Raw genomic sequence first — 15816 nt, 5'->3', positions numbered from 1 at the left:
CTCTGTTGAGATGAAATATGAAACATATAATCTAACGGTTTCTGAAGAAGAGGAGGAGGAAGAGGATCTCTCTCTCTCTCTCTCTCTCTCTCCCCCCCCCTCCCCTGTTTCTTTGCTCCGGGTTCCTGGTTGGATAATTTGGGTTAATACTAGTGAGTGAGGCTTTTGCTGCTTCAAAGGGTATTTCAAGTTGCCGGAGCTCCTCCCCTCTGCACCGTGTGACAACAACAACTCGTCCAGAGAGCTAGAGAGCGAGCGAGCAGCGAGCAGCGGCAGCCAGCACTTTTCAGCTCATTTTCTCTCTGTCATTCCCCTCTCAATCTTTGATCAATGTACTTGCCAGAGAGAACCGAAGTCCTTCAGACCTCCTCCTTTTCACCTTCATCTTTAGCTTGGTGCTAGAGCAAGGACCACAAAACAAACAACTCTCCCCCCCCCAACCCCTCCCCTCCACCCCAGCCCCACCACCCGCAGCGGACTTCTCCTCCTTGTTCCCCACTTTGCGGGACACTTTGTGCGTTTCTCTCTCACTCTGCCCCCTTCTCTCCCTCTCAGCGCCCGCTGGCTTGGGGCTTTCCCCCCATTCTGTCCCCCCCTTTCCCTCCCCCTTTTTTTTTCTTTTTGACTGTGCGGCAACTTTTTTTCTCTCCCCCCCCACGTCCCCCCTTCGTATATGTGACCATGGCCGTACCGGCTGCTTTGATCCCTCCGACCCAGCTGGTCCCCCCTCAACCTCCGATCTCAACTTCTGCCGCCTGCACCACCACCACCACCACCTCGTCGGCCACCTCGTCTGCGTCTCCTTCCATCGCTCCCCCGCCGGCCTCTTCGGGGACGAACCTATTCCGGCCGGAGCCCATCGCAGCGGCAGCGGCGGCGGGGGCCACAGTCACCGCCACCGCCAGCACTGGAGGAGGCAGCAGCAGCAGCAGCAGTAACGGAGGCGGCGGCGGCGGCAGCAATTGCAGCCCCAGCCTGGGCACCGGCAGCAGCAGCAGCAGCAACAGCAACAACACAGGCGGCGGCGGCACCTCCACCCCCAGTGCCTGCACCGCCAGCAGCAGCAGCCTGCCGGGCAAGCCGGTGTACTCGACCCCGTCCCCGGTGGAGAACACCCCCCAGAATAATGAGTGCAAGATGGTGGATCTGAGGGGGGCCAAGGTGGCCTCTTTCACCGTGGAGGGCTGCGAGCTCATCTGCCTGCCCCAGGCTTTCGACCTCTTCCTGAAGCACTTGGTCGGGGGCTTGCACACCGTCTACACCAAGCTGAAGCGGCTGGAGATCACGCCCGTGGTGTGCAACGTGGAGCAGGTCCGCATCCTGAGGGGGCTGGGGGCCATCCAGCCCGGCGTGAACCGCTGCAAGCTCATCTCCAGGAAGGATTTCGAGACCCTCTACAACGACTGCACCAACGCAAGGTAAAGATCACCCCCCCTACACACACACACACTAACACCCCCCTCCCCCCCCGCGCGCACCTCTGTCCCACCCTCGCACATGCAGCCCTGACACAGGGCCCGGGCAATTCCTGCGCCTCTCTTCCTCCTGGTGCCGCCGAGCAAGCCCCACAGCAACCTGTCCTTCCTCTTCCCCGCGGCCACACCAGCAGCCCCCTCCTCTCCAGGCTAGGCGAGGCGTGCAAGGGGGGGGGGGGGGGAGAGCTGATTTTACACCCTGGGCTAGAAGTGATGGCTCTCTCTGTGTGTGTGCCCCGTCCCCCTCCTCCCCGGGCTGATGTGCATAAACAGCCGCGGCTGGGCACCCAGGAAAGGGGCTGTGACGCCTGGCCGGCTGCGCTGGGAACCTGAGACGTGCAGGGAGTCAGCGCACAGCTCTGCCGTGCCCATCGCGCGGCTTCCTCGACAGGGTGCCCCCCCCCCCCCAATCCAGCGGCCCCAGGCCAGCTCAGCCGCTGGTCTGGCTCCCAAAGGGGCGAACCGCACTTTTGCAGGGAGCTGTGTGACAGTTGCCGCAGGGGACACGGCGTGGCTGGAGCAGGAGGGTGGGGGTGGAGAGGGATTTGGCAGCTTTTCTCGCGGAGGGGGAGTTGTAAAGCGCCGGCCCCGTCCTGCTCTCTCTGGCGGGTTAGTCTCTGGGAAGCAGGTGTGGGAGCCAGGCGAGGAGCGGTTCAGCGAGCGAGCGAGCGAGCAGGTGACTCGGGGAGCAGAAGTAGTGGAGGGGCTCTGTCAGGGCTGAAGCATCGCACGGCGCACCGTACTCACAGGAATGCCTGCCTGGTGGCGAGGATCACACAGGAGACGGGAGGGCAGCAGTCCAGCTGGGGATAGATGGCAGGACACACACACACACCGCCCCCCCCCCCCCCTCCGCCAGTCCAAAACCCAAACAAAGGGAATCAGTGATCATCTAAAGTTGGCGCAACTGGGCGGGGAGGGGGGGATGGCAAAAGAGGAAATTCCTGTTGAAATAACAGTTTGCTTAAAAACTGCGAGTGAAAGAATGGGGCTGTTACCACTAAATCTGTCTGATTACGAAAGGGAGGCAAGGGGAATTCAGCCACTGCTGTGAGTTAAAGAGCCCAGAGTGTTTGGAAGCTTCTTCAGTTCATCAAAGCCCCTGTTGGTTTCGGGGAGGAAAGTATCTGCTGATTTGAAACAGCTCCGGAGCTTGGTGGGAAACTTTGTCTGGTAGTTTCAGATTTGCCATTAAAGAGTCTTTAAGCAGAGTCTCTTGTCAGATGATATTTTCATTACATGCAAAAACAGCCTCGTTCAACTAATAATTGAGGTTCGGGTTTTGGTTTTTTTTTCTGTGAGATTTTAAGCAGCAGCAGCAGCAGCACGTGGAGAATTAACCCCCGATGAGACTTTGTTCATTCCATTTTGTAATGACTGGGTGTGACTATTCCCTCTCTCTCTTGGATTCATTATCTTTGTGCCAGGCAAAGGGAAGCACTTATTCGTGCCTTTATTTCTAGATTGATTACTGAAGTTTTCAAATATTCAGGGGAGCAAGACAAAAATACCCCAGAATAACTTCAGAGCCTTAATGTACCTGTGTAACTACTTTGGTCATGTTGGGTACTAGACATTGTTTCTGGTGGAATCAAATGAGTTTGATAACGAAGAATAATAAAAGGGAATGTTAAGGTTTCCTGTCATGTGTATATATATTGAAAAAGACCGTGAAATTAAAAATTATATTGGCTTTATTTTTATGACCAAATCCTTCGACTCTGGCAAGTTGTAACACGATTTGAGAATATGGTTAAAGTATAGGTTGGTCATATCAACACTGCAAAATTGACTGTGTTTCAAGAGTGTCAGGGGACTGCTGTGTTAATATCACATGGCAGGAATTACAGTATAGATAGGAATGAGCAGACCTGGTCCTTAAAGAACAATATTGTAGCAGACTTATTTATATGTCCATTAAATAAATCACTTAAATGAAAGGACTTACAAAATGTATGCAAGTTACAGTATGTAAAAGTGCAGCGTGGTGTTTCAGAGAGTTTTAGGCAAGCTAAATTTCATCATCAGTACACACAACTGTATTTACTTTCCAGTTTCTTTCTTTGGACATATTTTAATATGATTTTTCCTTCATTTAAAATGGTTAATTTTTAATTAAGTTGTATCTTTACAGAATATATTGATATTAGAATATTTTGATCTAGATTTTCAGGCTAGCAGTTACAGTACACTTTATCTGAATGATGTTTCATATTTCAAGATAGAAAGCTTACTGTTGAGATTAAAAATGGAAGTGCAAATCTTACAGACAAACAGTTATACTCCCCACATCCAAAATCTTTTATCAGTATAGTTGTACCATACTCAGTTGATGCACTGGAGTAATATTCTTTTTTTTTTCTTTTCTAGACAATGCTAACATCTTAATTAAGGTTAATACATTATTTAACTGAATGTACTTCCAACACAGCTATTTATTACGAATAATATCACATTTGGTTCATCTACCTATCTAGATTAATTAGTCATCAATTGCTATGAGAAGCATTTATAATTTATCTAAAATGAACCTTACTCTTTTTAGAGTGTGACCAACTGGTTGAAACGATATTAAATAATATTTATTAGTTCTTATCCTAGGTAAACTGAAGTCTTAAGATCTGAAAAGTTTTTATGAGTGTTAGTCCAAAATGTACCACTTAAACTGCAGTGGCATATTACTATATTTAAAAATCAATAAAACATTAAGGAATTTTCTTTTGAATAACTTAACTTAGAAGTCAGTTAGCAAAGTGAATTAGTTTGTGTTTGTTTGTGAGCCTAATAATAATAATAAATAATATATAAATAACCTTTTTACTAAATTAGTTCTTTCTATCAGTGGAGCATATGTCTTCTAATGTGGGGACCAATTCCTCTTTCCCATTCACACTGATCTTTTATCTTTTCCATATACGTCTCTGGGCACCAGAGAGAAATTCAGGAAATAGCAATCAAGGCATCTATGCAACACTCTGAGGAAGTGGGGTTGGCAGGGATAGGAGACTCAGGATGATCGAAACCCAGATGCCAAACAAAAAGGCAAAAAAGTAAAAAAGATTTTAAGTTGTCAGAGACAAAATTTAATCAGATTTCTTCAGTTATGTATGAAACAAGCCCTAGTACATTATTCATCAGATGTTATCTACATAGGATACATGGTTTGGTACCCATTGATCCTTGACTGTTTCAGGTCTCTTATGTCCCAGAGCACTTGTGGAATTTTGCCGCACTGGTCCTCTCCACGGAGGCCTGCATTAACTTTAATGGGCTTTGGATCAGGCCCCATATGAATAGAGAGCATGCCCTTCTTCTGTCCCCCATCCTGTGGCCAGTGTGTGATAATCTTTTCTAGTACTGGGAAATGCTATTGTCTGAGTTAATTGACATTCATACCGAAAATGGGGAGAATTATTATTGATTGGTAATAATTTTTAAAAATATGACAAATGACATAATTGCTTTTGAATTCAGAATATCATTAGGATACAGAATTAAAAAGCATTTCTGTCTAAAGCTTGTCTTCCACTGCAATGATTCCAGTCTACATTTGCTAGCTTTTGCTGCTTTCAAATCAGATGGAACTAGCATGTACTTGTTTACAGAATGTTGCATTCCTGCATGGTTTTCCTGTTTGTCTTTATTAAAAAATGTATTCAAACTAAATGTTTGAATGTTAAAAAAAGTATTCAAACATATAGTGTGAAAACATTCTATAGGTTACCATAGTCCACATATATTTAAAATTACCCAGTCACAGCATAGCACATCACAGGTAATTTCCAGTGAATACAATCCATGTTTAGAAACTCACCCATTTTGTGGTATATTTCCAAGATATTATGCAGAAGTTGAGTATTTATAGTTTTTATAAACAAAGAAGATGTCTAGAAGGCCAGAAGATATGTTATAATAACTGCATATTCAAGGGGAGTCTAAAGGGTTGGGAGATACTGTCTCAAAACTTTTAAAACATTCAATTTTTTTATCCAGTTCATAGTCTTTATTTGTTGGTAAAAATTACAATTTGAAAGGGAGTTTTGTGAAATATTACAATTGCCATAACAGATCAGACCAATCTGGTACTCCATTAGAATAGTAGCCCAGTACCTGATGCTTTGGAAGGCAATACTCTTTCCCATCAATGTACCTAGTCAGTTGTGCATAGTGTGTGTGTGTAGTGGGTGGTGATCATGGGGGGAATTTCTTCCTGATCTATTCAGGTGATCTCTATTCAGGTCCTGAAGCATGCAGTTTGATTAACCCCATCATTTATGTTAGCTGACAGAACTACAAATGTTGTTAGTGATCATAAAATTATATATAGTTTTTTACAAATCTTTTCCAGACAGACTGTAGTGTTGTACAGAGGTTCATATACTTTGGTTGTTCATTAGTTATTTAGTAACCATTATTCAGAGAACTAAATAGGAATAATGACTATATGGAAGCACACTGAGATACACTTGCATGTTTGTCAGTAAGTGATTTTTAGTCCTTGCCTTTACAAACTATTGTTGTCTTTCTACTTGTCATATTAAAAGTTCCAGGGTTCAGAATCAGGCCCACAGTATTTAATCTTACTCAATTTTGTTAGTTATAAGCATTTCTTACCTATAAGTTACGAAATATAACCTGCAGACTTTCTTAAACAATTTAGTTGTTAAAAGAGAAATATTCTTATTATAGTAAATGAAAAGTTTAAATAAAGATTTAATACTTACTAGTTAAATATTCATGAATAATGCCCCCTATTGGTTAAAAATCTCATTTTCAGTGTGCCTGTGGATGGGAGTAATTTACTAGTATGGTAAAGCAGAAGGTACTCATTGACCTTATTTAATACTTGTGTGTGTAATTAGCTTTCATAAATTAGCCTGGTACATATTTGCAATTGTTGTTAGAAAAAAGTTACTTTGTCAGACTAACATCTAATATTTCTCCTATCTTTCCTGGTTATTGTACTAAATCAGACAGTTGTTTTTGCCTATCAGTGTGATACATCACCTGAAGTACACGCTATAGGAAACATGAAATTTAAGAATGCATGTGTTGTAACATTCAATAAAAATGAAGAATTAATATCTTTATGCACTACATTGCAGTTTCATATTTTTATTCTTTATTTCCGGAACTATGTTATTGATATGTGAAATTACTATAGAGATGTCTGCTAGTCTGGTTCAGGTAAGTCTCCGTCAGCCTTTCCAGTATAACCTCTTCATGTAGGAGCTTTATAATTTAACTGCTAAGATTAACTCCAGGCTGAAGTTTGGCATATAGAGTTTCAGACTGAAAATGTTCTGTTTTATAAAAATTAGCATAACCAATCAACAAAAAGCTCAAACATACAGCATGCCTGCCTATTTTAATCCATATAATAGGTTTTTATTGCTTTTAGATTTGTTTTGATCTTTTACAACTTAAATATGGATTGTTTTAAAAATAACATTTTGAGCATCTGCTTTATATTGTGAGTTAATTCCATTCATTGTTTTAAAATAGTTAAGTTATTAACCTTTTCAAATTATGTACAGCACATGAGCGGTAATTTTTTCAGTAATCTCTAAGTGTGAATACTGCAACAGCACCATAATGTGGACTGACATAATATGAATTGACAGTAAATTTTTAGTTGCCTAAATATGTATTTAAATGATGGAGCAGAAAAATCATCTGTAAAAAGCTATTATGAGCTAGAGAGCTAATTCTTATATAGATAATTTTTACAATGTGCATTATGGAGGAATTTTTCTTTTTCCATCATCATTTTAATTTGTTTTTAAAAAACTCACTGTAATTCATAACATCTCTATGCTTAAAATAAAGGCAAGTGTACAATTTTAAGGAATAAAAGCCAGAAGATAGACTCCAACGAGTAACTTCATCCTTAACTCCCTTTGTTCTGCTTATTTATCTAATATGGTTCTCTGCCAGGGGCGTCTTATAACAATTTCTGATATTTTATTTCATAAGCAGTGCAGTGTATTGGAAAAGAAGTGTGGTCATCGTTAATTGAATTTCTCTGCTTTTGTCATTTTAAGACACACAATGATTTTTTTTGGTTTGTTTTTGATGGAAGAAAAAAAAAGTGTACTCCTCTCTTCATGAACACAGTGTGAGTTTTCTTACTTGCTTTGGAGTACAGAAGGAGCAGTTTTGTATGTACAGTTAGGGCCCAATCCTGCAGCCCTTACTCATATGAATAAGCCTACTGAAGCCAATAAACTGCTTGCATGAGAGAGGTCTGCAGAACAGAGCCCGTAATGTATTTTTTTGCTTTTAAATATGTTTTTGAAGTTTAAAATGTAGAATCAATATCCCTACTTTAATATAGCAAGTACAGTGTTTGACACTGCAAAATTACAGTGTAGATGTTTTAAAGCTTATGTAGGTGGATCATTAATTAGAAGTTCATGGTAATAATTGTTTTGATTTAATAAATATTTTACAGTTTTGAGCATGCAGTTGCCAATATCTGGCACCTCTGAAATATATACTCTATGTTTTTATGACTTGCAGTATCTACATACATTTCTAGCTAATATGCAGTTTGTGTTCCCATTCAAAGGAGAACTAATCAATTATTGTAAATATTTTTTTTGTATTTGATGTATAATTTTAGCTTGTTTGAGAAGATGAAATTGTTTTAAATCACAGAGAAAAAACTATATTTTTTGTTTAAAAATATGAAACAGTGAGAATTTTTGCGAAGTGTGAGGCTGAAATAATTTGTCTATCCAAAATCCAGAAACAGTGGAGCAGATGCAATTATAATTTCCTGGTGTACCTCACCATAGCAGTTGGAAGTTCTCTTCCATTAAGAAAAGAGGGTGTTTCAGTCACAAAATTTTATTCATCCTATGGCCTCTTTAAATTGTACTCTAAATTAGCCAAATTGCCAAATTCTGCCAATATGCATGGCACTTTTTCCTTCTGATCCAAGTCAAGCTTGGGTTTGAGCTAGGCTTTCAGATTAGTTTTGCTCTGTACATTATACATGTATGTGACTGGCATAAAAGATGCTAAATCTACCAGATAACTAAAAAGAACTATCAAGCACCTCTTATTTTATTACTCCTTTTGTTCCTTAGGATGTATGACTAACTAAGGGTCATAGCAAAGGTATGTATAGTGTACCTTCTTGCCAACTGAGAATAATAGACATCTGAACAGAAATTGGATGGGGTTGATGGCGGAGAAGAAAGGTATTGTTAGCTCTGGCTGCTACAAACATTTTAATGCAATTGACAACCACATTTGTTATATCATGACGTCATGATTTAAATGCATAACTGAATAGAATGAATCTCATGAGTTACTGCCTTTGTAAAAATTATGTAATGGTGAAGTAATGGGCGCAAATAAACCTGCATTTTACACATTTGAACAACAAGCTTGTTTAAAAAGCATATATCGGTATGCTTGATATATATGTATTGTTGCATAATGTTTCTTACTGGATAGTAATTTTGAATAGCTTACTTTTGGGAAATATTTTTCTACATTTTCCTGTGCAATCACAAATAATGTTATTGTACAAAACAAAAACATATAAAATGATTAATATTTAATTACATATCTTTTAACCTTGATTTCATGGAGTGCTAGGAACTTGTAGTGATTGCACTCCATTTCTAATAAAAAGTTAGTTGATTTTTCTTGAGGAAAAAACCCAATAACAAAATTACTGATATATTACATTCTTTTAATCTATATTCTATAATAAATCTAGGCATGGTTCCTTAACAAATTAGTTTAAATGTTCTTTGAAATGGATCACAGAATAAAGCCTCCTTGAATCGCAGTCTTTCAAATTTAGGTGAAATATAAAATTAATAATTTGTTGTTTGCTAAATACGTTCTAATAACTGGCAATGATACTTTGGAATTTCAAGTATTTAACTTGAATGAGTTGCATTGTTTATGGTCTGATGCTATAAAAAGAGGTTTCTTTTCTTATAGAGGTTCACCTATAGAAAACATCTGTTTAAATGTACAATAAAAACAGTGCCTCAATTCTACAGATTTACACATGTGCTTCACTTTGAGAATGTGAGCTGTCTCATTTCCTTCAACCATTCTACTCACATGCTTAAAGTTAAGCACTTACATAAATCTTTGTAGGCTCAGGGTCTGTACTAAGAAAACACCTGAAATATTGTATACAAACTTGTCAGAGTATATTATTTTTGTGGAAGCAATTACAAAATATTTTGCATTAGATTTAGTGTCTTGTAACTGACACTTGTTGCATAAAATAAGTACATTTATTAAAGTTTAATTTTAAAATGTTTAACGAGAATTACATTTTCATTTGTTAACAGTTTGTAGGGGTTCATCGCAATATTATGATAAAGGAAGATCTCAAGGTTTCTTATCAATCTTGGTCTCAATTCTCCTGCTCAATGGGAATTTTGTCATTGACTTCAATGAAACAGAACAGGTGTCCCCTTTTTTCAAGGAATGACATGACTGTTTTAACATTTAAGCAACTGAATGTCATTGTACACATTTTAGTCCCGCTAAATTCTTTTAGAGCTACAAGTACCCAAACAAGAAAAAGTACTGTGTGCAGTAACTAAGGTGATGAGCACACTATCAGAACTTACATACATAGGTGGATAGAAAAGTCATAATAATAGCTATGCCTTTTTCGTACTATATTTTCCCTTCTCCCTCACCCCAGGTCATTAGAATGGCTGATTGAGTCTCTAGAGTTCTTCTAATTTTCTGTGTTTAACCCTTCATCTTCAAGACCTATATCCCAGCCACAATTTTTCCAGTTAAGATGATGCTTTTGGAGTCCTTCATCATTTATCTAGGGATTGTTCTTGAACAACACAAGACTCTGCCTACCTCTAAGCACTAACTTCACAATTCTGTTCTAATTCAAGTCAATGGGAGTTTTACCCTTGATATCAATAGGAAAAGCTGGTATTCATAGCCTTTACCAGATCTGGTAAAGACAAACATTTTCAAAACTTAAAATGCAGTTTTAGTAGTTATTTTGCATTATCTTACGAATGTAATATGGATGACATGCAGTTCCATTGATTCCAATGAATTTAATGTGGCCTACAAAAATACTGTGTCAAAACAACACATACAATAGTGCCATCTTTGGGGAAAAAATAATTATTCTCTCTTTTAATGCCATAGTTTTGGTTATGTTGGGTCCAGGAGAAGAAACAGAAAGAAAATTATATTTAAATAAAATCTAATATAATGCCAGAATTCTGATTTTTTTAAACTGTAATTAGAACATTTCCTGTGAAATCTGCCTCTTGGGGCTAGATCTTGATCTCAGTCACACCGGTGTCAGTCTGAAGTATTCCCTTTGTAGACAGTAAAGTTACTTCACTGGAACCAGACTCTTGGCCTGTTATTGTTTGGTTTCAGCAAATATGATGATACATTAGGGTCATTTAAGAGATAGTCTTAACTTGGAATTGCTTTTATTTTGTTTATTATAAACTTAATTGTACAGTTTACAGTATTTAAAATCTAGCTTAGTGAAAGTATAAGATACACTTTTTAGAAGTAATAATACAAATATGTTAACATAGTGATTTTAGAGCATATAGCTATCCTTATGAAAAATACTTTTGTGAATTATAGGAAAAACAAACAAACAAATTTCATAACATTGTTTGCTGTAGTAGATCATCAGTGAAATGTTTAGATGTTGAGGTTAAAAATCTTAAGTCACAGCTATACCTAAGTTGGTTTGATTCTATGTCGTGACACAACCCATGGGAGGTAAAGGCCAGGAAAATTTCACAAGGATTCTTGTGTAGAGTTTCTTCCACGTTATTCCATTGGAGTGGAGGAGCGGGTATATAGTTTGTCATTTTATGGAATGAACCTTAAGGCCTGAGCCCAAACTGAGTGGATTCCCGGTTATACAGGACACCAGGGCCATTTGTTTAGAGGCTCTGTATCTCTGTTCTGGCTTTGCAGCCCTCTTGTTTCTCCCTGCATCCTCAGTTTCTGAGTCTGCTACCAGGAACTAGATTTCCCTTCAGGGGGTAGTTCCATCACGGAGAAGTTCCACAGGAAATATGGCATAGCTTGTATTACATTTTGCAGGTAGTTTCCATCCATGAGGTTGGTGTGGGATGAAGAGCAGTCCTGCAGGCCCAGCCCACTTCCTGGCTTCCTGGACACCCTCCAGAGTGTCTCTACCTGTGGTATTAGAGGATGGCTGCAAACAGGTGGCTGACACCCTCTTTTGCCTTGGTGCAGGAGATCCATATGGTGCAGAGGGTGCTAGAGGGTGAGGTCTGGTCTATGGTCCTAGAGGGTGCAGTCTGGTCCAGGATGATTTAGATTACTAATTCATGCAATAGTTTGTGACTCTGTTTTAAAACACCTGATAGTGGTTGAGTTCAGTTGAAATCAGGTACTTTCACAATCACATTTTGGCAAATTCTGGGATTTTGGGTGGTGAAGGAAAGCAGGGTTTGGCCATTCATGGCCTCTGTGAGGCCACAGGGTTATTCCTAAAAGAATAGGTAAGCATAAATTATAGGCAGAGTGGAAGGAACCATTGTGTGGCTATTAGATCATGGGACTGAGAGTAGGGAGACCTGACTGCAAGGCCTGGTTCAACTAAATATTGGGTTCCTTGTGAAGACATTCTAACTGGCTTATCCTTCCCTTACTGCAGGGCACAAGATTTACTATGTAGATTTATTTTCTTGCTCCAACCTATGGAAATTGTGAGGATTCAGTCTCAAGCAGGGAAAGATAAGGGATCCCCAGAACTGCTTGGTGGTTCCTGAAGGTATTAGGAGAATAGTGGTGAGATGTTTTTCTTCCTAAACAGGTTGAGCTACCATACAAAGCGAGAGAACCAGCAAAGGGCTCAAGTTATCACCCCAGAGCTCTCAGCATGAAGCAATTCATACTCTGCACCACATGGCACTGGAACATAAGAGTAAACATTGTATAACAATTTCAACTTGTTCTGGAGGGATGAGGCCTTTGTGGCATTGGGCCCTCTGCAGCTGCAGGTTTGTTAGCACTACCTAAACTTGTCCAGCTGAGTTCTATCCTCAGCTCTGCCACTGACTCTGTCTGTGACTTAGAGCATATTCCTGTAACTCACTGCGCCTCATTTCACCTACCTGTAAAATTAGGATAATATTCGCAGTCATATTGTGAGGGATAATAAAATAATGTTTGTAAAATTCTTCATGAAGGATGCTCCACATATGCAAAATGTACTAAAATAGTGACTACGTATGTAAAACACTTTGGCATCTCACCTTAGTTTATGAAAACCACCATACACTAAAGCTGTTGGCATTGTCATCTTTTCTTTGGTTTATTATGCTATGTTTGAAAGAAGAGAATAGATCATTTATTTTATAGAGTTAGAAAATGCAGACTTCTCATTGGCAATGGTAGAGTGCAGCTTTTTAAAATTAATAATTAGCTAGTTTTAGGTATTGTTTTGTGAATTCTTGTCTTTCCTCCTGGAAAGTGTATTAAGGATGTATATCTGTCTTCTGCTCAGCTAATTGTTTCCTTTCACAATCGAAGATGCATGCAGATTTGAACTTGTAGCCAAGAACAGTGCTGCTGTGCTTCAAATTGCCAAAAGACGCCCAGGGACAGAAACTTGACCTGCTTTTATGAAACCATAGAATTACATTTATACAGGTTACCCCATGGGAAAGAAATGAACTTATCTCAATTCATTCCTAAATATTGGAGCCTTATGGGTCAGATTTGATCTCCACCCCAACACCTGTTTGTCTACTAAATATAGTCAGTGGATATTTTTAGAAACTTGTTCTACCTTATACATGTATCATGTTTCTAATATTTAATAATTTAGTCTTCAGTGTTGTCATGCTTTACAGTGTCTAATGGTACCTTGATATAATTAAGTTGCAAAAAGTTTAAGACTACAGAATATATTCATTATATGCTTTGTGGCGGGGTGGGCCTATTCCGCCCTGTGGGTCCTGAGCTTTTCTGGCCACGCCGGTGGTGCGGCTGGAAGGGGAGCAAAGGGGGGCCCGGTCCCGCCCTCTACCCCAGGCCCCGACCCAGGGACCCTGCGAGGAGTGATCTCACACTGCTTAGTCCCTGAGACCCACTCCCTTCCCTTGGTCGCCTGTCCATGGCCCCACTGCTTGTGGCCCGCTCCCTGGTACCGGTGTGAAGGTTTGTTCTGCCTTCCCCGGATGGAACTTCTCTGTCTCTGGTATGGTGGTAGCAGCAATGGATGATAGTTCCAAGCAACCGCACCGCACCGCACCGCACCGCACCGCACCACTCTGGCTGTCAACTCCCTTTCAGCCCTTCCTGAAAAGGAGGCTTTTAACTGCTGGGGCAGTTTCTGTGATAGGCCCCAGGTGGCCTAATTGCCTTGAAATAGCCCCAGCTGGATTACCCAGGGAATAGGGCTTGCACCCGCTCACCCACCCTGGACTCAAATAGTAGCACCATTTCATAGCCGGCCGGTCTGGCTCTGTCACAGTTTACAAAGCACAATTAAACTAAAATTGAAATCACCTTGAGACTGGATTTATTTAACAAAGTGCATTGTTCAGCCCACATTTGCCTCCATGACTGTTATCCTACAAAGGCTCTGCAAATCTTCCAGTCCCTATAACTATGAAAACTATTTCCTATTTCAAAGCAATTTTCCTACTTGGAAGACGTTGTTCAATGCCAAAATTAGCTTAAAGTGGCTGCACAAGTCTCGCTATTTAAAAGGACAGAGTCAGAGATTTGGGCCCTGTTCATCTAGGTGGCTGCCTCTCTTATCATGCTCTGTTCCAACAATTGAGATCATCTGGAACACATGAGCTGATTGTCCCTAGATTTATATGTCCTTGAACCAGGAACAAAGCATGGTCTGTGGAGCTATCAGCCCTCACCTGCAAGTAGTCCTAGGTTTGTACTATCATGGTTTCAGCAAGAAGAGTTACATGCTGAGAAATGGAAGTTGTAATATATAGGAATTGTCCTTCTTGGCCAGCTCTGCCACTCCTAATGAGGTGGGATTTGGTTGCTTTGTATACTGGTTGAACTTTCCTCTATGGTCAATATTAATTAGTTCATGATTTTCCAGTCTGAAAATCAAAACTGGTTCCGATGGCATTGCATATCTCTAAGACTATTGTTCAAGTCCACTTTTTCACTTGACTGGGATAGTGAAGGGCAGAGAAGTCACATATTTTCTCAGTTTCATACTGCTTCTTTGACGTAAACTACAAAAGGCCAGTTGGTCATTTAAAATAGACATGTAAAAGGATCATAATGATACACAAACCTTATTTTTCTCAGTATTTCTCTTTCTCAGAAGTCAATTTTCTCACCTTTTTTGCTGATGTTTTAAGTTTTTACTGCTATCATCATCTGGTTGGTTACTATTTGAGTTGATACTCCCTGTGATTAGAGGCAGAGCTTTTTCAAAGCTACAAAAGATAGTTAGGCCCCACCTCCCATTGAAAGCTGAACTGCTCTTTGTGCTTTGAAATCTTTCTGAGTGGCTGGTTCTGTTTGTTTTGTTTGTTTATATTTTTGGCCATTTGACAAGTTGGGTGGAGGAGACAGAATTTGGATCCAGATTAGGATTAGGTTAGAGTTTAGAATAGGGCTAAACCTCATGACTAGATTTGACTGCAGTGAGACCCTGTAAAATATTCAAGATTTTAACCTTAAAGGACAGAAATCTTACAAGATCAGCTGTTGATGGAGCATTGTTGCCCTTGGGTTGAAATGTTTTTCTTCTGAGATTTGGTTAAACAAGAAACGAAAACGAAGCAGTGAATTCAGATCCAGGGATTCTTAAACACAATTGCTTTTCTCCTCTTTCTGAACTCCGACCTTTCACCTATTATTATTTGTCTTACAGTAATGCCAAGAGGCCCCATTTAGGACTGAAGACTCTTTGTTCTGGGTGCTATACAAATATATATTATGTACCAGCTCTGATTCAGAGAGTTTACAGTAAAAATAAGGACAGGATGTGCTGAGGAATGGTGTAGAACACAAAACAGAGGGTGAGAAGACAGGGTAACTAACAGGTTAACTAAGTTTATTGTTATGACAGATGATGCTGTTACACATAGTTTTTTAATGTTCTTTTTCTTAGTGTTTGAGCACATGCTCAGTCTTGGGAACACACACTGTGTTTTGTCACTTTTTGCTATGCAAGGTTCTGTATAGAAACAGTATTCCCTAGAAAGTGAGCTGAGTGACCTGCAAAAAGTTTGCTCTCTCCTTTGATCTCTGATTGGAGTCAATTCTTGAGGCAGAGTTGCTCACTGGGAATCTGGTATTGGAGTTGGGCTGGAGATTCCAGAAAGAGGGGACT

At 40.1% G+C, this 15816-nt stretch overlaps 1 protein-coding gene across 4 annotated transcripts in view; it reads left to right on the top strand.

Annotated features, from left to right (window-relative positions):
* The first annotated feature begins 227 nt into the window (after positions 1-227).
* The window catches only part of DACH1 (dachshund family transcription factor 1), a 436323-nt gene continuing 420734 nt past the window's right edge, over positions 228-15816 (top strand). For all 4 annotated transcript variants that reach the window (XM_067563215.1, XM_067563216.1, XM_067563218.1 and 1 more), the window contains exon 1: positions 228-1418. In XM_067563215.1, coding sequence (XP_067419316.1) covers positions 682-1418 — 737 coding nt within the window. In that variant the 5' untranslated portion in view covers positions 228-681. The remainder of the gene's footprint in view (positions 1419-15816) is intronic.

Source organism: Emydura macquarii, unplaced genomic scaffold (assembly GCF_026122565.2).
Source record: "Emydura macquarii macquarii isolate MOO-44397 ecotype Brisbane River unplaced genomic scaffold, CSIRO-AGI_Emac_v2 contig_2473, whole genome shotgun sequence".
Taxonomy (NCBI): domain Eukaryota; kingdom Metazoa; phylum Chordata; order Testudines; family Chelidae; genus Emydura; species Emydura macquarii.
Note: the sequence above shows the minus strand (reverse complement) of the source record. Positions and strands in the feature narration are given on the sequence as shown.